At 40.8% G+C, this 23,539-nt stretch overlaps 1 protein-coding gene across 1 annotated transcript in view; it reads right to left on the bottom strand.

Annotated features, from left to right (window-relative positions):
• Positions 1 to 23,539, bottom strand: part of kif5b.S (kinesin family member 5B S homeolog) — a 54,698-nt gene that overhangs the window by 23,856 nt on the left and 7,303 nt on the right. The window contains exons 2-4 of the mRNA XM_018269058.2: positions 18,799 to 18,886; positions 471 to 544; positions 285 to 389 (exon numbers count right to left, since the gene is read on the bottom strand). Coding sequence (XP_018124547.1) covers positions 285 to 389; positions 471 to 544; positions 18,799 to 18,886 — 267 coding nt within the window. The remainder of the gene's footprint in view (positions 1 to 284; positions 390 to 470; positions 545 to 18,798; positions 18,887 to 23,539) is intronic.

Here is a 23,539-nt window from a genome sequence, read left to right as displayed (position 1 = left end):
TTCAGTAACATTGAGTTGGAGAAACAACAGCCTGGCAGAAAGCACTTCCATCCTAAAGTGCTGGCTCTTTCTGAAAGCACATGACCAGGCAAAATGACCCGAGATGGCTGCTTAAACACCAATATTACAAATAAAAAAAGAATACACTTGTTGGGTTAGGAATACAATTTTATATTGTATAGTGAATTATTTGCCGTGTAAACAGTGTAATTTAGAAATAAAAAATACATCATAAAAATCATGACAGAATCCCTTTAACTGCAACGTATACAGATATTCATTACCTTTATATGAAATTCCAAATTTTCATCCATAGAGTAAATATAATTAAAAATATCTTGCACTATCCTGGGAATAATCCCCATTCCGTCGGTATCATGGAGTTTTCCCTGATTGGATAAAAAAAAGTTCATGATCAGAACAGTACAGTTTATTAATGAATGCTACCAGAGTGAATGAGTGGGTCTTACCTCCATGGTATGGGTTTTTCCTGATGATGTCTGCCCATAAGCAAATATTGTTCCATTATATCCATCCAGAACATCTAACAAAATACAAATGTAAGGATCAATAATGAATAAATATTCATAAATAAATCACCATTCCACATTGCCAATTATATTTCAAAGCACCGTTGCTTCCAACTATCACATTAACCTTCTCCATCGATCTTTTTATAGTAAACATTGTTTTCGATTAACAGGGAGGGGGTACAGAAGAAAGAAGGGGGGGTAAGGGGTACAGTGATATCCAGATTACACAATAGTATTCACATTCCATCAACAGTAATACAATATATTTGTTATGGCTATACCAAGGTAACTGAAGTAAATGTACATCCAACCAGGGGTTCCATATATTGCCAAGTTTATCCAGGCAACCCCGGGCCTCATAAGTTAGCTTTATTAATTGAAGTATCCTATTCACATAAACTACCCATTCAACTTTTCTGGGAGGAGCCGGCACCATCCACCTCATGATTGTTATCTTTTTGGCATAATATAGGAGTGACCTCACTAACACCCTTGATCTGTTTGTAGGTAATATGTCATCTAATATGCCCAGTAAGCATCCCTCAGGGTAAAGGATCGGAGGGAGATCTAGCCAATATGATCCGTCCTGTTCATTTACAAATTGAGGAGTGAAGTTTCCCCATGCAGTGCAGTCTATTAGGGGTAAGATATGTTCTCCGTATAAATTTGAGTTGAATCAGTTTGTCTCTGGCGCTTAATGTGTAGAGATTGTCTGTCACTTCATCCCACTTTTCCTCATTTAGCCCAGAAATGTCTCTCTGACATTTTGTTAAGGTGGTAGAGAAGGGATATAGACCCGTTGCCATAATACAAGCATTTTATAGGTATCCTCCTTCCTGAGTTGTCTCAGAACCGGGGGATCGTCCATTAAAATATCTGCTGGCCCAAACAGCTATAAATATACGACGCAACTGCAAGTATCTATACATCGGCAAAGTGGGCCCCACTGTTTTGTCTCGAAGTATTACCATGTTTATGAATCTAGTGCCTACTACCAGGTCGGGAGGATACTTAATTGATTTGGCGGTCCAATATCGTGGGACCTCTGTGCCTAGGAATTGCTGCAGATGTGAATTATTCCATAAAGTAGCATCGGTGACGTGATGGGGGGCTTAAGCTTCATCAGTTTTTAACCATGCCATGTACGGAGCTTTCATACAGGGTGGAAATTGCGGATAATTACTTTTTCAGAGCTTCTAGAGATACCACCCACCTGGCCTGCAATATTATATTCGGATTTTCTAGCTCTTGTTTGAACCACCATTTGATGTAGGTCAACTGTGCTGCTAGATAGTATGTGTAGAGGTCCGGGAGCCCCAGACCCCCTTTGTCATATGGAGCCATTAGAGTGGGTGCCGCTTCTCTTGGTACTTTATTATCCCACTTTGTAATATGGAGCCATCAGAGTGGGTGCCGCTACTCTTGGTACTTTATTATTCCACAGGAAGGGTCTAATTAATGCTCATATGGTATCAGTTACCCCCTTTAGCAATAATTGCTGGTGAGAGATAGATAGATGATAGATAGATGATAGATAGATGATAGATAGATGATAGATAGATGATAGATAGATGATAGATAGATGATAGATAGATAGATGATAGATAGATGATAGATAGATGATAGATAGATGATAGATAGATGATAGATAGATGATTGATAGATAGATGATAGATAGATGATTGATAGATAGATGATAGATAGATGATAGATAGATGATAGATAGATGATAGATAGATGATAGATAGATGATAGATAGATGATAGATAGATGATAGATAGATGATAGATAGATGATAGATAGATGATAGATAGATGATAGATAGATGATAGATAGATGATAGATGATAGATAGATAGATGATAGATGATAGATAGATACTGTAGATGATAGATAGATAGATGATAGATAGATGATAGATAGATAGATGATAGATGATAGATGATAGATAGATGATAGATAGATACTGTAGATGATAGATAGATAGATGATAGATAGATGATAGATAGATAGATGATAGATAGATGATAGATAGATACTGTAGATGATAGATAGATGATAGATAGATAGATAGATAGATATACTTTGGTAGGAAAAATCATTTTGAAATTTATTCTGCCCCAAAGGGTGAGAGGTCTCTCCATCAATCTTTTAACCTATTCAAAGGTACACATTTTTAACTGTTTCATGACATACTACTTTAGGAGGCATTTTACTTTCAGTAATAAATACTTGATGAGCAAATGGGCCAAATGTGCCATTTGTAAGGGGCAAAGCAGCTGGAAAATGCTTAAGGGAACAGTAACAACAAAAAGTGTTTTAAAGTAATCCAAACATAATGCAGTGTTGCCCTACACTGGTAAAACTGCTGTGTTTGCTTCAGAAACACTACTATTGTTTATATAAATAAGCTGCTGTGTAGCAATGGGGGCAGCCATTCAAATGAGAAAAGGCTCAGTTTACACAGCAGATAAATATAGGTAGAACATAATGGTGTTATCTGTTATCCACTTTTTAACCTGTGCCATATGGCCTTTTTTCAATTTCCACCATTGCTACTCAGCAGCTTGTTTATATGAAACTAACACATCAGTTTTACCAGTGCAGGGCAACACTACATGATATTTTCATTACTTTAAAACACTTTTACTTTTTGGTGTTACTGTTCCTTTAATTTCCTCCAGTATTCTTCAATAAGTCAACAGTGTTAGTATTCATAGCATGAAATAATGCAAATATTTGCAGCTGGCAACTTAATTCGGAATACGTTGATTTGATACGTTGATTTGATACGTTGATTTGATACGTTGATTTGATACGTTGATTTGATACGTTGATTTGATACGTTGATTTGATACGTTGATTTGATACGTTGATTTGATACGTTGATTTGATACGTTGATTTGATACGTTAACCTTACACTTGTGAAGGCAAAGCGAGTGTGGGAGCTGCTTAGCGAGTGTTGCATGTGATCGAAGTGTTGCATGTGAATTAAGTGTTAAGCAGCGTTAAAAACCTTAAGGCGTTGGTGTTTGCTGTGCATGCTGGGAGTGCTGGGTGCAAGGAGGGAGTAAGTGCAAATAACTGACTGCTGTGTGTTATGTGAGTTATCTGACTGAGACAAACAGCTTTTTCTTTTCTCTCTTTGGGGTAAACTAGTTGATACATTAAGTGCATTTACTTTCTTTTTGTGTTTTAGCTTTAGAGGTCTAAGGGGAACATAAAAAAAAAAAAAAGTTAATAAGGGTTTTTATTTACTGCTGGTAGCAAATAGCATTTTTTTTTTCTCCTTTCCCTCTTTCTTCTAATTAAGGGGGAGGGGTTAATCAGGTAAATTCTGAACAGGCTTTGAGTGCTCTGGTTGAAACCTTACACTTGTGAAGGCAAAGCGAGTGTGGGAGCTGCTTAGCGAGTGTTGCATGTGATCGAAGTGTTGCATGTGAATTAAGTGTTAAGCAGCGTTAAAAACCTTAAGGCGTTTAAAACTGAAAAGGTGTTGGTGAGGAATTACATTTGGGAGACTGTAAGTACCCAGTGTAAATATGAGTGGGTTTGCTGGTATTACTCAGTGTGTGTCTTGTCACATGTATGTGGTGTTGGAGCAGCAGTTCCATGCAGTATTTACATGTGAGAGATGTCGGTGGGTTTTCATCTTGGAATCTGAGCTGCAGACTCTAAGGGGTGAACTTGCAGCACTGAGAGCATCGGCAAACGAGGGGCAGGAAAGGAGGCTCGCAGAGCAACCACTGGCAGGGGCTAGTGGAGTGGGGGGAGGAGAAGGGGCAGTGGAGGCTAATGAGGGAGGAAGGTTTGTGACAGTCAAGAGGGGGAGTAGGGGACAGAAGAGTAGGGGGGCTGGTCCACAGTTTGTCCAAAACAGCAAATTCGCCGTTTTGGCTGAAGATGCTGGGGAGGAAAACTCCGAACTGGCATGTATGGAGCAGTCTGACTCTCGGAGCACCCCGGGAGGCAGTGGCTCTAATACGGGTGGTGGGGGGAGTGCAAGGAAGGAAAGGCAGGTTCTAGTTATAGGGGATTCAATTATTAGAAAGGTGGATAGGGTAATCTGTCGCAAGGCCCCTACATGCCGAACAGTCTGCTGCTTGCCTGGTGCTAGGGTTCGGCATGTGGTGGAACGAGTTGACAGATTATTGGGAGGGGCTGGGGAAGACCCAGCGGTCTTGGTACACATAGGTACCAATGACAAAGTTAGAGGAGGTGGTGAAGTCCTCAAAAATGATTTTAAAAAACTAGGTTCAAAGCTGAGGGCGAGGACTTCCAAGGTAATTTTCTCAGAGATATTACCTGAGCCACGAGCAACGCTAAGGAGACAGCGGGAGCGTAGGGAGATTAATGCGTGGCTAAAAGATTGGTGTAGGGAGGAGGGTTTTGGGTTTTTGGAGAACTGGGCTGATTTTTCAGTCGGCTACAGGCTCTTTGCTAGGGATGGGCTGCACCTCAATGATGATGGGGCAGCTGTTTTGGGAGAGAAGATGGCTAGAGGGTTGGAGGAGATTTTAAACTAGGTGTGGGGGGGGAGGGTTCAGTAAAAGATTCAGTGGTAGACAGGTTAGATGAGATAGTGGGCAAAGAAAGGGAAAATGGGGGAGGAGATTTGGCTAGGGATACTGTTAAGGATAGGGAGGACCACATGTCATATGTTCAATATGGTGCGAGTATTAAATGTATGTTTACAAATGCAAGAAGTCTGACTGGTAAAATGGGAGAGCTGGAGCTGCTGGTGATGGAAGGAAAATATGATGTGATTGGTGTGGCCGAAACATGGCTGAATGAGTCGCATGACTGGGCAGTAAATATCAGTGGCTATACTTTGTTTCGGAGGGACAGAGGCAATAGAAAAGGAGGAGGGGTATGTCTGTATGTTAGGCAGGATTTAAAAGCTCATATAAAGGAGGAGGTTATGTTAGAAAATGAGGGGCCAGAAGTCGTATGGGTGGAGTTCTTCACCAATTGTAAAGAATCCAGCAAATTAATTGTAGGAGTATGCTATAGACCCCCTAATGTAAGTGAGGAGGAAGAGACAAAGCTCCTAATGCAAATAGAAAAGGCTGCTAGTTTAGGTAAAGTAATGATAATGGGGGATTTTAATTACCCAGATATTGACTGGAGCAACGGTACTGCTAGATCAGTTAATGGGAGCAAGTTTATAAACTTATTGCACGACAATTTTTTAGCACAGGTTGTTGAGGAGCCTACCAGAAAAAATGCTATTCTTGATTTAGTGATCTCAAATGACCCAGAACTTATAGCAAATGTGCAAGTCATTGAACCCCTGGGTAATAGTGACCATAATGTTATATCTTTTAATGTCTGGTGCAAAAAACAAAAATATACTGGGGCAACAAAAACCATGAATTTTGCCAAAGCTAATTTTAGTGCCTTGAGGGCTGCCCTACAGAGCATTGATTGGGGCATTAGGTTTTCAGCTAAAAACACAGAACAGAAATGGTTGTCCTTTAAAATGATATTAAATCATTACTGTTCTCAATTTATTCCCTTAAGGACTAAACGTAGAAGCTCTAAGAATCATCCTGTGTGGCTTAATACAGAGGTAAAGATGTTAATGGGAAAGAAGAGAAAGGCATTTAAAAACTACAAATCTGTAGGGACAGAAGCTGCATTTAATGAATATAAACACTGTAATAAATGTTGTAAATCAGCAATCCGGAAGGCTAAGAAAAGAAATGAAGAGTTAATTGCGGTGGAGGTGAAAACTAACCCTAAAAAGTTTTTTAAATATATTAATAGTAAAAAGATGCAGGTTGAGAGTGTTGCTCCATTAAATAATGGTATCAGTATGGTTGTAACAGATACAGATAAGGCAAATGTGTTAAATCAGTTCTTTTCTTCAGTGTATACAATAGAGGAGTCTGGGTTCACAGGCTCACTTAATAACTGCACGAATGGTTCAGCTCAATCTAGTCAGTGGCTGACTCAGGATATGATTCAAAAAGCTTTAATACAAATTAATGTAAACAAGGCTCCAGGGCCTGATGGCATACACCCCCGGGTTCTAAGAGAGCTTAGTTCAGTTTTAGACCAGCCCTTATTTCTGATTTTCTCAGATTCACTGTCATCTGGTATGGTGCCTATGGATTGGAGAAAAGCTGATGTTATTCCAATATTTAAAAAGGGATTACGATCTCAGCCTGGCAATTATAGGCCAGTAAGCTTGACATCTGTGGTGGGCAAATTATTTGAAGGCTTGTTAAGGGATCACATACAAAATTTTGTCCTAATGAATGGCATTATGAGCAACAATCAGCATGGCTTTATGAAGGATAGGTCATGTCAGACGAATTTGATTGCATTTTATGATGTGGTAAGTAAGATTCTGGATAGTGGGGGGGCAGTAGATGTGATCTATTTGGATTTTGCCAAAGCGTTTGATACTGTGCCCCACAAACGACTGCTTTCTAAACTAAGGTCTGTTGGGCTTAATGAAGTCGTTTGCACATGGATAGGAAACTGGCTACAGGATCGGGTACAGAGGGTGGTTGTTAATGGGACATTCTCTACTTGGAGTAAGGTTCTTAGTGGGGTCCCCCAGGGCTCAGTATTGGGTCCACTTTTATTTAACTTGTTCATTAATGACTTAGGGGAGGGTGTTGTAAGTAATGTATCAGTGTTTGCAGATGACACAAAATTATCCAGCCCAATTAATTCCATCCAGGATGTGGCATCCTTGCAACAGGATCTTGACAAACTGGCAATCTGGGCAGCTAAGTGGCAAATGAGATTCAATGTTGATAAATGTAAAGTCATGCACCTGGGATGTAAGAATATCCAAGCCACTTATACCCTAAATGGGACTGCACTAGGCAAATCCATTATGGAAAAGGACCTTGGAGTCCTTGTAGATGATAAACTTGGCTGTAGCAAGCAATGCCAGTCAGCAGCATCAAGGGCAAATAAGGTCTTGAGCTGTATTAAAAGGGGCATAGAGTCACGGGAGGAGGGGGTCATTCTTCCACTGTATAGAGCACTTGTAAGGCCCCATCTAGAATATGCTGTACAGTTTTGGTCTCCATCACTCAAACAGGACATTATTGTATTAGAGAGGGTACAGAGAAGAGCAACTAAGCTGGTAAAAGGTATTGAAAATCTTAGCTATGAGGAAAGACTGGCCAAATTGGGGATGTTCACGCTGGAGAAGAGGCGCTTAAGGGGTGATATGATGACTATGTATAAATATATAAAGGGATCATATAACAATCTCTCTAATGCTTTATTTACCAGTAGGTCTTTCCAGCTGACACGAGGTCACCCATTCCGATTAGAAGAAAAGAGGTTCCGCCTAAATATTCGGAAGGGGTTTTTTACAGTGAGAGCTGTGAAGATGTGGAATTCTCTCCCTGAATCAGTTGTACAGGCTGATACATTAGATAGCTTTAAGAAGGGGTTGGATGGCTTTTTAGCAAGTAAGGGAATACAGGGTTATGGGAAATAGCACATAGTCCAAGTTGATCCAGGGACTAATCCGATTGCCATTTTGGAGTCAGGAAGGAATTTTTCCCCCTCTAAGGCAAATTGGAGAGGCTTCAGATGGGTTTTTTGCCTTCCTCTGGATCAACTGGCAGATAGGTAGTTAATAAACAAAAAAAAAAAAAGGTTGAACTCGATGGACATGTGTCTTTTTTCAACCTTACTTACTATGTTACTATGTTACTATGTAATTTGATGCTAACTTAGGTGGGGGCCAGCCAAAAGCAAATGTTTTGTTAGTGATACTTGTAATTACTCATCCTTTAAATCAGTCCCTCTCCTATTCATATTCCAGCCTCTTATATAAATCAGTGCCTGGTTGCTAGGGTAATTTAGACCCTAGTAACCAGATTGCTAAAACTGCAAACTGGAGAGCTGCTAAATAAAAAGTGAAAACTCAAACCACAAATAAAAAATGAAAACCAAGTTGTCTTTGAATATCATTCTCTACATCATACTAAAATTAAACTCAAAGATGAACTAACCCCTTTAAAGGAGAAGTAACATCAAACCTTACTCTGTATGATGAGATTAGGCAGTCGAAATAACAGGAGAAGAATTACATCATGTTGAGCGCAATGGGATTGCAGTGTAAGCCCTAAAAGCCTCCAGGGAGCAGTAACAGCAGCAGAGTTGGGGAGTGGCACTGGAGAAGTAGCATTCTGCTAAGCCAGAACAGCTCTTGTTAAGGAAAGCATTACCAAACAGTAGCAAGATTTAACAGATAACCATACAGATATCACAACAAACTACTGAACTAATACAGAGTACTTTCAGGGGTACTTTCATAAGGGTAAGGGACATGGGGAGATTAGTCACCCCGACGACAAATTGCCTCTTCTCTGGGGCGACATTCTCCCCGAACTGCCTTCCCGACCGGTTATAATGAAAAATCGGCAGCAGTGTGGCACTCGCGTTGCTCAGTTTTCCGAAGTTGCCCGAAGTTTCCTCGTGAGGCAACTTCGGCCTCGAGTGCCATACCACTGGCAATTTTTCATTACAGCCGGCAGGAAGGTAGGGGACGGCAGTTCGAGGCGAATCTGCCTGAATCTCCCAGTGTGCCCTTACCCTAAAGCTTAGTTAGACTAGCAGTTTCTTACTTCTTCATCTTTACTTTGTCAAATTTGGTAAATAACAAAATGGCAATATGGATAATGGTGTATGCTTTCCAAGTTGAATTCTGCTTAGGTATGAAAAATTATAGACATAGATAGTCACCAAGTAGCCATGGCCTAAAACACATGATGTAATGGCAAAGCGTAGGCATGGCAAAATAAGCTTAACAGCCAGTATGGAAAAATGACATAACTACAAGTTTATGTTTTGACAAATCTGTTTATCAGCATGTTTATTTATACCACTGTAATAGGCCAAAATATGTTTATATTCAATGGTGTGTTTTGATTCAATAGGTTATTATGCAAAACAATTGTATAAGCAAAACAATGTTTCATGTATATTATAATGTCCAATATTCAGCATCAACAAAAAAATCTAAATCTCTTGCCAGCAAGAAGGCCCACAAGCTCTCCTGTCTACTGATCAGAAAGTGAGGCAATGGAACTTGCTTCAATAAACCAGTCACTTGCCCCAGGCTGTATACCTGTGCCTTCTCATTCCTCCTGCTTCTGTCAACTGGAACAGCCAGTGTCTCTCTTGTAGCAAGAAGAACGGAATTTTGGTTTGATGCCATTATTAGACTATAAAGAAACATTCTACAGGTATGTAGGGTTGCCATCTGGCCAGTATTTTACCGGCCGGGCAAAATGATGGTTGATCCCAATGTTTTCAATAGGGAAAAAAGATAAATATATAGGAAGGACGGTATCTTTTTCCAGAAAAGGTGGTAACCCTACAGGTATGGGATCCGTTATCCCTTAATCCAGAAAACTCAGAATTACGGAAAGGTCGTCTTCCATAGACATTTAATCCAAATGATCAAAATTTTAAAAATGATTTCCCTTTTTTCTGTAATAATAAAACAGTACCTTGTACTTGATCCGAAATAAGATATAATTAATCCTTATTGGAAGTAAAACCAGCCGACTGGGGGTTTTTTTTTTATATATATATATATATATATATATATATATATATATATATATATATATATATATATATATATATATATATATATATATATATATATATATATATATATATATATATATATATATATATATATATATATATATATATGTTTTCTTTATTGAGTTTTCCATTTAATGTTTACATGATTCTCTAGTAGACTTAAGGTATCCAAATTATGCAAAGATCCATTATCCAGAAAACCCCAGGTTTTGAATATCCAATCCCATACCTGTATTACAAAATGATTTGTATGTGATAGATTAACACAATCAGCATAATTTAAGTTAGAAATTATGACTAGTGCCATATTGGTTTGTTTCTCGGCCTGCGTTTATCTGCCAATCCACTGGCCTTTGCCTTCTCTGGTGTCTGCACTAACAGGCACTGTATCTTCCCGAGTGTAGACAAGTTAATAGAGATGTCGCGAACTGTTCGCCGGCGAACTTGTTCGCGCGAACATCGGGTGTTCGCGCTCGCCGGAAGTTCGCGAACGTCGCGCGACGTTCGCCATTTTGGGTTCGCCATTGTTGGCGCTTTTTTTTGCCCTCTCACCCCAGACCAGCAGGTACATGGCAGCCAATCAGGAAGCTCTCCCCTGGACCACTCCCCTTCCCTATAAAAACCGAAGCCCTGCAGCGTTTTTTCACTCTGCCTGTGTGTGCTGAAGAGATAGTGTAGGGAGAGAGCTGCTGCCTGTTAGTGATTTCAGGGACAGTTGAAAGTTTGCTGGCTAGTAATCGTTTTGATACTGCTCTGTTATTGGAGGGACAGAAGTCTGCAGGGGTTTGAGGGACATTTAAGCTTAGGTAGCTTTGCTGGCTAGTAATCTACCTTCTACTGCAGTGCTCTGTATGTAGCTGCAGTGGGCAGCTGTCCTGCTTCTGATCTCATCTGCTGACTGCTGCAATAACAGTAGTCCTTGTAAGGACTGCTTTTATTTATTTTTTTGTTGTTTTACTACTACTACTACTACTACTACTACTACTATAAGAGCCCAGTGCTATTAGTCTAGCAGTGTTGGGGAGTGGGACTGGTGTGCTAATCTGCTGCTCCTAGTAGTTCAGCAGCACCAACTTTAATTTTTTTTTTTAATATTCATTTTTTTTTATTTTACTTTTTTTTATTTTACTACCGCTGTAGTAGTGTATAAGTTGACCTTTTAGGCATTATTTGCCCTGTAGGCATTATTTGCACACTGTTTTCTTCAACCCGCCATCGAGCTGTGTGACCTTGTTCACATTCTGTCTAAATATCCATAATATTACCGTCTCCAGAAAAAACACCGGAGTGACTTTTTTCAAGCAGCCATAATATATTTTACGTAATCCGTATCCACCGCTGTAGTAGTGTATACGTTGGCCTTGTAGGCATTATTTGCACACTGTTTTCTTCAACCCGCCATCGAGCTGTGTGACCTTGTTCCCATTCTGTCTAAATATCCATAATATTACCGTCTCCAGAAAAAACACCGGAGTCACTTTTTTCAAGCAGCATTCATATATTTTACGTAATCCGTATCCACCGCTGTAGTAGTGTATACGTTGGCCTTGTAGGCATTATTTGCACACTGTTTTCTTCAACCCGCCATCGAGCTGTGTGACCTTGTTCCCATTCTGTCTAAATATCCATAATATTACCGTCTCCAGAAAAAACACCGGAGTCACTTTTTTCAAGCAGCATTCATATATTTTACGTAATCCGTATCCACCGCTGTAGTAGTGTATACGTTGGCCTTGTAGGCATTATTTGCACACTGTTTTCTTCAACCCGCCATCGAGCTGTGTGACCTTGTTCCCATTCTGTCTAAATATCCATAATATTACCGTCTCCAGAAAAAACACCGGAGTCACTTTTTTCAAGCAGCATTCATATATTTTACGTAATCCGTATCCACCGCTGTAGTAGTGTATACGTTGGCCTTGTAGGCATTATTTGCACAGTGTTTTCTTCAACCCGCCATCGAGCTGTGTGAGCTTGTTCACATTTTGTCTAAATATTGATAATATTATCGTCTCTAGAAAAACCACTTGAGTTACTTTTTTTCAAGCAGCATTCATATATTTTACGTAATCCGTATCCACCGCTGTAGTAGTGTATACGTTGACCTTGTAGGCATTATTTGCACACTGTTTTCTTCAACCCGCCATCGAGCTGTGTGAGCTTGTTCACATTTTGTCTAAATATTGATAATATTATCGTCTCTAGAAAAACCACTTGAGTTACTTTTTTTCAAGCAGCATTCATATATTTTACGTAATCCGTATCCACCGCTGTAGTAGTGTATACGTTGACCTTGTAGGCATTATTTGCACACTGTTTTCTTCAACCCGCCATCGAGCTGTGTGAGCTTGTTCACATTTTGTCTAAATATTGATAATATTATCGTCTCTAGAAAAACCACTTGAGTTACTTTTTTTCAAGCAGCATTCATATATTTTACGTAATCCGTATCCACCGCTGTAGTAGTGTATACGTTGACCTTGTAGGCATTATTTGCACACTGTTTTCTTCAACCCGCCATCGAGCTGTGTGAGCTTGTTCACATTTTGTCTAAATATTGATAATATTATCGTCTCTAGAAAAACCACTTGAGTTACTTTTTTCAAGCAGCATTCATATATTTTACGTAATCCGTATCCACCGCTGTAGTAGTGTATACGTTGACCTTGTAGGCATTATTTGCACACTGTTTTCTTCAACCCGCCATCGAGCTGTGTGAGCTTGTTCACATTTTGTCTAAATATTGATAATATTATCGTCTCTAGAAAAACCACTTGAGTTACTTTTTTTCAAGCAGCATTCATATATTTTACGTAATCCGTATCCACCGCTGTAGTAGTGTATACGTTGACCTTGTAGGCATTATTTGCACACTGTTTTCTTCAACCCGCCATCGAGCTGTGTGAGCTTGTTCACATTTTGTCTAAATATTGATAATATTATCGTCTCTAGAAAAACCACTTGAGTTACTTTTTTTCAAGCAGCATTCATATATTTTACGTAATCCGTATCCACCGCTGTAGTAGTGTATACGTTGACCTTGTAGGCATTATTTGCACACTGTTTTCTTCAACCCGCCATCGAGCTGTGTGACCTTGTTCACATTTTGTCTAAATATTGATAATATTATCGTCTCTAGAAAAACCACTTGAGTTACTTTTTTTCAAGCAGCATTCATATATTTTACGTAATCCGTATCCACCGCTGTAGTAGTGTATACGTTGACCTTGTAGGCATTATTTGCACACTGTTTTCTTCAACCCGCCATCGAGCTGTGTGACCTTGTTCACATTTTGTCTAAATATTGATAATATTATCGTCTCTAGAAAAACCACTTGAGTTACTTTTTTTCAAGCAGCATTCATATATTTTACGTAATCCGTATCCACCGCTGTAGTAGTGTATACGTTGACTTTGTAGGCATTATTTGCACAGTGTTTTCTTCAACCCGCCATCTAGCTGTGTGTATTATCGTTTCCAGAAAAACCAACTGAGTTTTTGTTGTTGTTGTTGTTGTTTTTTTAAAAATAATGCCAGGCAAAGGCAGGCCGCCACGCAGAGGCCGTGCTAGGGGCCGTGCTGCTATGCAATCCTGTGGCCCTAGCAAATTTCCCAGTTTTAAAAAGCCAATGACCCTGAACTCCCAAAATGCTGAAGAGGTAGTTGACTGGCTTACACAGCACACCCCATCCTCTACCGTTTCTAACTTTACCACAACATCCTCCTCATCCTCCACTGCTATGGCCACCCCACGTAACACTTCCTCCACCACCGGTGCCCCTTCTTCACTGGGGTCAGAGGAGTTATTTTCCAATGAGTTTCTTGAACTGAGTAATGCGCAACCATTATTGCCAGAAGAAGATGAAGGAGATGAGGACCTTACACCAGATTTAATTCTGGCAGAGAACACGATAGAGATGGACATAATGAGTGATGAGGAGGAGGTCCCCGCTGCTGCTTCCTTCTGTGATGTGTCAGAAGAAATTGATGCATCTGAGGAGAATGATGATGAGGAGATTGATGTTTTGTGGGTGCCTAGTAGAAGAGAGCAAGAGGAGGGTAGTTCAGATGGAGAGACGGAGAGTCAGAGAGGCAGTAGGAGAATAAGACTTAGAAGAAGCAGGGAGGACAGCCCGCAGGGATCAGCAGGGCAACAACATGTATCGGCACCTGTGTTCAGCCGGCCAACGCACCCGCCATTGCCGCCAATACCGCCAACTCCGCCAACTTCTACTGTTACCGCCAGATCGCACACTTCCAAAAAGTCAGCAGTGTGGGATTTTTTAATGTGTGTGCCTCTGACAAAAGCATTGTAATTTGCAATGAGTGCAGTCAGAAACTGAGCCTTGGTAAGCCCAACAGCCACATAGGTACAACTTCTATGCGAAGGCACATGAGCGGCAAGCACAAAGCACTTTGGGAGCAACACCTCAAAGGCAACAGGCAAACTAAAAGCCACACTCCTTCTGGTCCAGCATCTTACTGCTCTACCTCTGCTCTCCTTGACCCGTCTGAACCACCCTCCACTCCGCCTTCCACCTTGACCACCTGTTCCCATTCCCAGTCATCTGCCACCAGCCAAGTTTCTGTGAAGGCCATGTTTGAGCGTAAGAAGCCAATGTCTGACTGTCACCCCCTTGCCCGGCGTCTGACAGCTGGCTTGTCTGCACTCTTAGCCCGCCAGCTTTTACCATACCAGCTGGTGGACTCTGAGGCCTTCCGCAAATTTGTAGCAATTGGGACACCGCAGTGGAAGGTACCCAGCCGCAATTTTTTTTCTAAAAAGGGAATACCACACCTGTACCACCATGTGCAGAGCCAAGTTACCGCATCTCTGTCACTTAGTGTTGGGCCAAAGGTCCATATGACTACTGACGCATGGTCCTCCAAGCATGGTCAGGGCAGGTATGTCACCTACACTGCCCACTGGGTGAACTTGGTAATGGCTGGGAAGCAGGGAATGGGTAGCTCAACAACAACAGTGGAGTTGGTGTCACCGCCACGGATTGCACGCGGTTCTGCCACCACCTCTACTCCTCCATCGCTCTCTACCTCGTCTTCTTCTTCTTCTTACTCTGCTGCTGGGTCCTCCTTCTCCTCCTCCACACCTGTGCACCCCCAGCTCCCCCTAGGCTATTCGACGTGCCAGGTACGCCGTTGTCACGCTGTCTTGGGGATGACGTGCCTGGAAAGCAAAAACCATACCGGATCTGTACTCCTGTCATCTCTGCAGTCACAGGCCGATCGGTGGCTGACCCCACACCAACTGCAGATCGGAAAAGTGGTGTGTGACAATGGAAGCAATCTGTTGGCAGCGTTGAGACTAGGCAATTTAACACATGTGCCCTGCATGGCACATGTGTTAAATTTAATAGTCCAACGTTTTGTCTCCAAGTACCCAGGATTCCAGGACGTTCTCACCCAGTCCAGAAAGGTGTCGGCCCATTTCAGACGTTCCTACACAGCCATGGCACGCCTTGCTGACATTCAGCAGCGCTACAACATGCCAGTCAGGCGTTTGATTTCTGACAGCCAGACTCGCTGGAATTCAACGCTCCTTATGTTGGAACGTCTGCTGCAACAACAAAGGGCCGTCAACGAGTACCTTTTTGAACTGGGTGGTAGGACTGGATCTGCACAGCTGGGGATTTTTTTCCCCCGTTACTGGGTGCTTATGCGCGATGCCTGCAGGCTCATGCGACCTTTTGAAGAGGTGACAAATATGGTCAGTCGCACCGAAGGCACCATCAGCGACCTAATACCCTTCGCTTTCTTCCTGGAGCGTGCCGTGCGACGAGTGACAGATGAGGCTGTAGACCAGCGTGACGAGGAGCTGGAAGCGCACGATTTCTGGTCGGAATCACCAGAACGAACCCAGGCACCTGCTGCAACGCAGGGAGAGGTGCCAGAAGTGGAGTCAGAGGAGGAAGGTGGCTTTGTGGAGGAGGAGGAGGAGGACCAACAGGAGCAGGCTTCCCAGGGGGCTAGTGGTGACCTTTTGGGGACCCCTGGTCTTGTACGTGGCTGGGGGGAGGAGACCGTGGATGATGCAGTCCTTGATAATGAGGAAGCGGAGATGGATAGCTCTGCATCCAACCTTGTGAGAATGGGGTCTTTCATGCTGTCATGCCTGTTGAAGGACCCCCGTATCAAGAGGCTTAAGGAGAAGGACCTGTACTGGGTCGCAACGCTACTAGACCCTCGGTACAAGCATAAAGTGTCAGAAATGTTACCAACATACCACAAGTCCGAAAAGATGCGGCATTTACAAACCAGCCTGCAAAACATGTTGTACAATGCTTTTAAGGGTGATGTCACTTCAGGAACTCATCAACATTCCAGGGGCAGAGGTGCCAGTAATCCTGCCACGAGCACACCTGCAAGGACAAAGCCCTTTGGCCAGTCTGTAACGTCAGACATGCAAATGTTTTTCTGTCCAAGGCAGCGCCACAACCCTTCTGGATCCACCCTCAAAGAACGCCTCGACCGGCAGGTAGCGGACTACCTGGCATTAACTGCAGATATCGACACTCTGAGGAGCGATGAACCCCTGGACTACTGGGTGCGCAGGCTTGATCTGTGGCCAGAGCTGTCACAATTTGCCATGAACCTCTTGTCTTGCCCAGCCTCAAGTGTGCTCTCAGAAAGGACCTTCAGTGCAGCAGGAGGGATTGTAACTGAGAAGAGAACTCGCCTAGGTCACAAAAGTGTCGATTACCTGACCTTTATTAAAATGAATGAGGGGTGGATCTCGGAGGGTTACTGCACGCCGGAAGACTTGTTCTGACTTCTATGCAGCTGTCCTTCTCTTCAAGCCTCATGACTCCACACACAGCTGTCCTTTAGCGTCCTCCTCCTCCCTCCGCCACCGTTACAAACTAGGGTGCAAACCCTACTGGTTTAATTTTTTCTGGCCTCTGTGCTTCAGTGGCTGCAACCAAAAAAACTGGGCAAACAATGTCTACAAGGTCAACGTATGGCAAAAAATGACTATTTTCAGCATTTATATGGCATATTTTTTCTGGCAACTGTGCTTCAGTGGCTGCGTCCAAAAAAATGCATATTTTCTGCATTTATATGGCATAATTTTTCTGGCAACTGTGCTTCAGTGGCTGCGACCAAAAAAATGCATATTTTCTGCATTTATATGGCATAATTTTTCTGGCCTCTGTGCTTCAGTGGCTGCAACCAAAAAAATTTATATTTTCAGCATTTATATGGCATAATTTTTCTGGCCTCTGTGCTTCAGTGGCTGCAACCAAAAAAATTTATATTTTCAGCATTTATATGGCATAATTTTTCTGGCAACTGTGCTTCAGTGGCTGCGACCAAAAAAATTACTATTTTCAGCATTTATATGGCATATTTTTTCTGGCCTCTGTGCTTCAGTGGCTGCGGCCAAAAAAACTGGGCAAACAATGCCTACAAGGTCAACGACGTTGACCTTGTAGGCATTGTTTGCCCAGTTTTTTTGGCCGCAGCCACTGAAGCACAGAGGCCAGAAAAAATATGCCATATAAATGCTGAAAATAGTAATTTTTTGCCATACGTTGACTCAACGTATATGGCAAAAAATGACTATTTTCAGCATTTATATGGCATATTTTTTCTGGCAACTGTGCTTCAGTGGCTGCGACCAAAAAAATGCATATTTTCTGCATTTATATGGCATAATTTTTCTGGCCTCTGTGCTTCAGTGGCTGCAACCAAAAAAATTTATATTTTCAGCATTTATATGGCATAATTTTTCTGGCAACTGTGCTTCAGTGGCTGCGACCAAAAAAATGCATATTTTCTGCATTTATATGGCATAATTTTTCTGGCCTCTGTGCTTCAGTGGCTGCAACCAAAAAAATTTATATTTTCAGCATTTATATGGCATAATTTTTCTGGCAACTGTGCTTCAGTGGCTGCGTCCAAAAAAACTGGGCAAACAATGTCTACAAGGTCAACGTATGGCGAAAAATTACTATTTTCAGCATTTATATGGCATATTTTTTCTGGCAACTGTGCTTCAGTGGCTGCGTCCAAAAAAACTGGGCAAACAATGCCTACAAGGTCAACGTATGGCAGTTGTTTAAAGAGAACAGTAGATTACTAGCCAGCAAAGCTACCTAAGCTAAAATGTCCCTCAAATCCCTGCAGACTTCTGTCCCTCCAATACAGAGCAGTATCAAGCAGATTACTAGCCAGCAAGCTTACTATCATCTGTCCCTGAAATCACTAACAGCTCTCCCCCTACACTATCTCTTCCAAGCACACACAGGCAGATTTTTCAGATACATTTTTGCCCTTGATCCCCCTCTGGCATGCCACTGTCCAGGTCGTTGCACCCTTTAAACAACTTTAAAATCATTTTTCTGGCCAGAAATGTCTTTTCTAGATGTTAAAGTTCGCCTTCCCATTGAAGTCTATGGGGTTCGCGAACCGTTCGCGAACCGCTCGCATTTTTGCGCAAGTTCGCGAATATGTTCGCGAACTTTTTTTCCGACGTTCGCTACATCCCTACAAGTTAACGGATTTTGGGGCAATGTATGCAGAAAGGCTGGTGTGGGGAGTACAAACACTGGAGCAGATGGAGGCCAGCAAATTGCCTGATACTTGGCCTGCATTTACATGCTATTCAATTATGAATTTTCATTTGTTACTTAAAAAGAAAAAGCTTTACCTTTAACAATTGCTTTTGCACAGGCGTTGTAAACTTGTTCTTGTGTTGTGTTAGACTGGAACACTCTGTCAAAAGCATAGGGCTTGGACTGAAAGATAAAAGCAATATACAGACATCAGATAAAAATTGTAAAAATAAATGTACAGCAGGCAGAACTATGGAAAAGATTTTAAAACAAGGGACTTGCCATTACTGGGAGATGCTTCATGACATTTCGTACAGCTATAACAGGGGTTTGCAGCACAAACCAGGGGCTGCGTCAGTTGTAATTCTGCACAAATTGCACCCCCGGATATTTATGATGAGAATTGATATTTTGCCTTTAAAACCCTATTAAACAGAGTACATGTATGGGACCTGTTATACAGAATGCTCAGGACCAGGGGTTTTCCGGATAATGGTTGGATATCCATACCTTTAGGGTAAGGGCACACGCTAACATTCGGGGAGATTTATCTAATCTCCCTGCCGACAGCTAGAATCTAAATTGCCAGCAGGATGGCACTTGGAGCGCTTTGTTTTCCGAAGTCGCCCGAAGTTTCCTCGTGAGGCAACTAAGGAAAACAAAGCACACCGATTGCCATCCTGCCGGCAATTTACATTCTAGCCGGCGGGAGGCAGTTCGGGGAGATTAGTCTCCCCGTAGAAGTGGTGATGTCGCTGGGCAACTAATCTTCCCGAATCTGAGCGTGTTTCTGCCCTACGTCTTCCAGAAAATGATGTAAACATTAAATAAACCCGATAGGCTGGTTTTGCCTCCATTAAGGATTAATTATATCTTAGTTTAGAACAAGTACACGGTACTGTTTTATTATTACAGAGAAAAAGGAAATCATTTTTGAAAATGTCATTATTTGAAGAAAATGGAGTCTATGGGAGACGGCCATTCTGTAATTCAAAGCATTCTGGATAACGGGTTGACGTATAACAGATTCCATACCTGTACCTATCGTGTTCTGAACAGACAGGTGCCTAAGCACGATTTCCTAGCAGTTTTGTGAATATTTTTATCCAGCAGTTTTAACAAACATATAACAAAGGTCGGGAAGACAATAGGGAAATAGTCATTGCATGTTGCAGATATGGCAGAATCACATCACACAACATATATTGTGGATTAATCCCAACTTAAAAGTTCTTCCAGCTGTTCTGTGGGTCAGAAAATAAAATATAGATTATATAGGGGTATATTTCATAGAGAAGCAGCATAACTAAGTAGACAGGTCAATACAATAGCAACAATCAAGGGTTAAAGGCTCACTGAATGAATAATGATTGGGAAGCTGGACTAAGAGAAAAAAAAATAGTCCATAAACTTCAAAGGAAATAAGAATATAAAATAAGAAAATAAGGAAAAAAAGAACAGAGAGTCATGTTATTTGCACTTGCTTAAAGGGATGGTTCCCCGTTAAATTAACTTTTAGTAGGTTATGAAACGGCTAATTCTAAGCAACTTTTAAATGGGTCTTTTATTATTTGTTTATAGATTTTTAATAATTTGCCTTCTTCTGATTCTTTAAAGCTTTTAAATATGGGGTCACTGACCCAATCTAGAAAACAAATGCTTGATAAAGTTACAAATGTATTGTTATTGCTATTTTTTATTACTATTTCTATTCATATCCCAGTCTCTTCTATAACTCAATGCATGGTTGTTAGGTTAGATTTGGACCACAGAAACCAGATTGCTGAAATTGCAAATTGGAGAGCTGCTAAATAAAAAGGTAAAAATAAATAAATAAATAAAAAACAACAACTACAAAGTGTTAACTCAAAGGTGAACAACCCCTTTTAGTTAACTTTTAATACGTTATTAAATGAATAATTCTAAGCAACTTTTACATTAGCCTTCATTAATATATATATATATATATATATATATATATATATATATATATATATATATATATATATATATATATATATATTATATATATATATATATATATATATATATATATATATTTGTGCGTAGGATGGCACACTGCTTCAACTGTTTAATACCCAGATCAATTCTAATTGGACATGGGTCATATTGAATTAGATTGAAATACTTAACTATTTCTTCCATATATAAAAAACTTGCGAATATGCAATAATACAAGTAAATATTTGGATATTAACAACAGTCTCAGGGATGGCCCTTGAACCGTTTTGCTAGAATGACGAGATGAATGTAACATTTTTCATTTTATTATATTTATTGCACAACTCACTTTTACTCTTAGTAAGTAGCACATGAATTTGAATACAAATGTACATGGTCTCTTATTCATCTTTAAATTATTAGTGAAATTGCACATGCACTTTGATACATATATATGTATTGGTTACAATGTTTGATGCACTAGTCACTTTAATTAGATGAGGTCATTTCTTTAATTGATTAATCACTACTGGCTATTTAACTTTGTTGCAGTATGGGTGTGATTGCCTTGAGAAAGATCCCAGAGGGGACCGAAACGTAACATTGGCTGTATATGCACTTTAACAATATAGACGTTCGATCTGTTTCACCAAAACTCCCAGTGTTGCTGGTCTTTTTGAATGATCTATCTATCTATATAGTTTTTGAATTATTTGCCTTCTTCTGATTCTTTTCAGCTTTCAAATAGGGGTCACCATCTGTTTTTGCTTCTTTGTAATACTCCTCTTTCTGTCCAAGCCGTTTCCTATTAAATAATGAAACCCAGTCGCAAAATTGTCTCAGACTATCGCTCTGTACATCATACAAAAAGTTAGTTTAAAGTCAAACAAGGCCTTTAACAAGGGAATGGGCCTAACAAGTGGTGCTGTCAGAGAGCAGAAGACAAGTGTAGAGACAAATGCTAATAACACAAGTGCACAATCCAAGCAAGTTTGCATCAGCACTAAGGGCTGCATCAATATTTCTCTGTCTGGGTGACTCAGGCCAACGTTTGTTTCCATAACAAAAGGGCCCCGAATAAATCACCAGCCTGAGACTGACACACAGCCAGATCTGGAGAGGTTGGGATATTAAAGCAACAGTGTTTGGGAGGATACATTTTAAAATTTAAAGGAGAACTAAACCCCCCACCCAATAAGAAATTCCCCACCTACTACACTAGGTAGCTCTCCCACAAAGTTACCCCTGAAATTGCCCCTAAGAGTTCTCGTGTATCGCTGCAGAGTAAGCACAGAGGAGCTCATCGGCACCACCATCCGGATCTTCTTTTTCTGGAAGAGAGCGCTGTATTGGCTCATGCACTGTTGGCGCAGTCTACCAGTTCATAGCAACTGTTCATGCACCAAAACTGCCAGAAATTGCCGAGAGGAAGAGGAGCCGAAGAAGACCGGCGATTGAAAGATGCGGCCCATGAGCTCTGCTGCGCTTACTCTGCACAGATACTTGAGCAAGTCAGCTAACTATCTATATTAGATACATTTTTTATTTTGCACGGGTATATATTTACCATGTTTTTATTTTAACACCGAGGCTTTGGTTCTGGGTACAATAAGATAAAACAGGATGATTCCGAATGTGCCCCAGAGGGACTGGCACATCACTAGGCACCGATAATTGAGAATCACTAGTTTATATACTATACAGCAGGGGCTAGTTACACAGCACTTCTGCAGAGATGACTTATTAATGGAGTCGTTGCTTCAATGGAACTTACAATTCAAGGTCCCCTACATGCTCACATACAGGTGGGAGCCAGTGAACATGCCTATATGGTTTGGAGGGTGGTAGGTATGGGATCAGTTATCCAGAAAGTTCTGAATTATGGAATAGCCGTCTCCCAAAGACTTTATTTTATCCAAATTTTTTAAAATGATTTCCTTTTTCTCTGTAATAATAAAACAGTAGCTTGTACTTGATCCCGATATAATTAATCCTTATTGGAAGCAAAACCAGCCTATTGGGTCGGGAGAACTTTATTTCAGGTAATGAATGCTCTTATGCCAGGAGGCTTTAGCATTTGATATTATGACCAGAGGTAAATAGAAGTAGACAACTTAATGGAAACATTACTAATGCAATCTAACGGATGCGCAAATGCTATACCCTGGATTAGAGCCCTACACGGCTCCAATTCTTGGAACCCTGACCAGAATTTTTAGTGGAAATTTTTTTGGTATTTCTTAAACCCGATGCTGCAAAAGTCAAAATCCGAAAATCCGGCATCTCAGACCTGCTGAGGTTGTATATAAGTCAATGGGAGAGGTCCCTATCCTATTTGGAAGTTTCTGTGTTCTGCTCTGCAATTGGCCGGAAAATCAGACTATTTTGGCCAAAAAACTCAAAAATCAAGGCTTTCGGGAGAGATTTTGGGAAAAAACGTGTATGCATCGGGTTTACGATCGATTTTATTGAGTTTGTCCCCGATCCAATAAAATTGTGCTTTTTAATAATAAATAAGGTCGCGGATTTTAGTTTTGTGGGACTTTTTTTTTTATTTAAAAATTCGGATTTTGATAAATAAGCCCCTAAATGTGGAATCAAACAGTCTCCCTAATGACCAGAAGTAAACCCCATGAAATCTTGATTTGGGCATTGTAAAAGTTCAGAGCAGATTTAAGTATCACCCTGAACAATCAAGCACCTCCGAAGTTGCTCAATATAACGAGCTATTCTGGAAACAAATCACATATATTGGTAAGTGTTTAATGTTATTTTTGTTTGCCCACAGCAGACTGCATGCCTGGCCATGAATTACACCTGAGAATATGTAATCTGGAATAACCTCTACAGGGCATTAGATATCTCGTTCAAGTC

This window comes from Xenopus laevis, chromosome 6S (genome assembly GCF_017654675.1).
Source record: "Xenopus laevis strain J_2021 chromosome 6S, Xenopus_laevis_v10.1, whole genome shotgun sequence".
Taxonomy (NCBI): Eukaryota; Metazoa; Chordata; class Amphibia; order Anura; family Pipidae; genus Xenopus; species Xenopus laevis.
The sequence above is the reverse complement of the archived record's forward strand: the minus strand, read 5'-3'. Positions and strand labels throughout refer to the sequence as shown.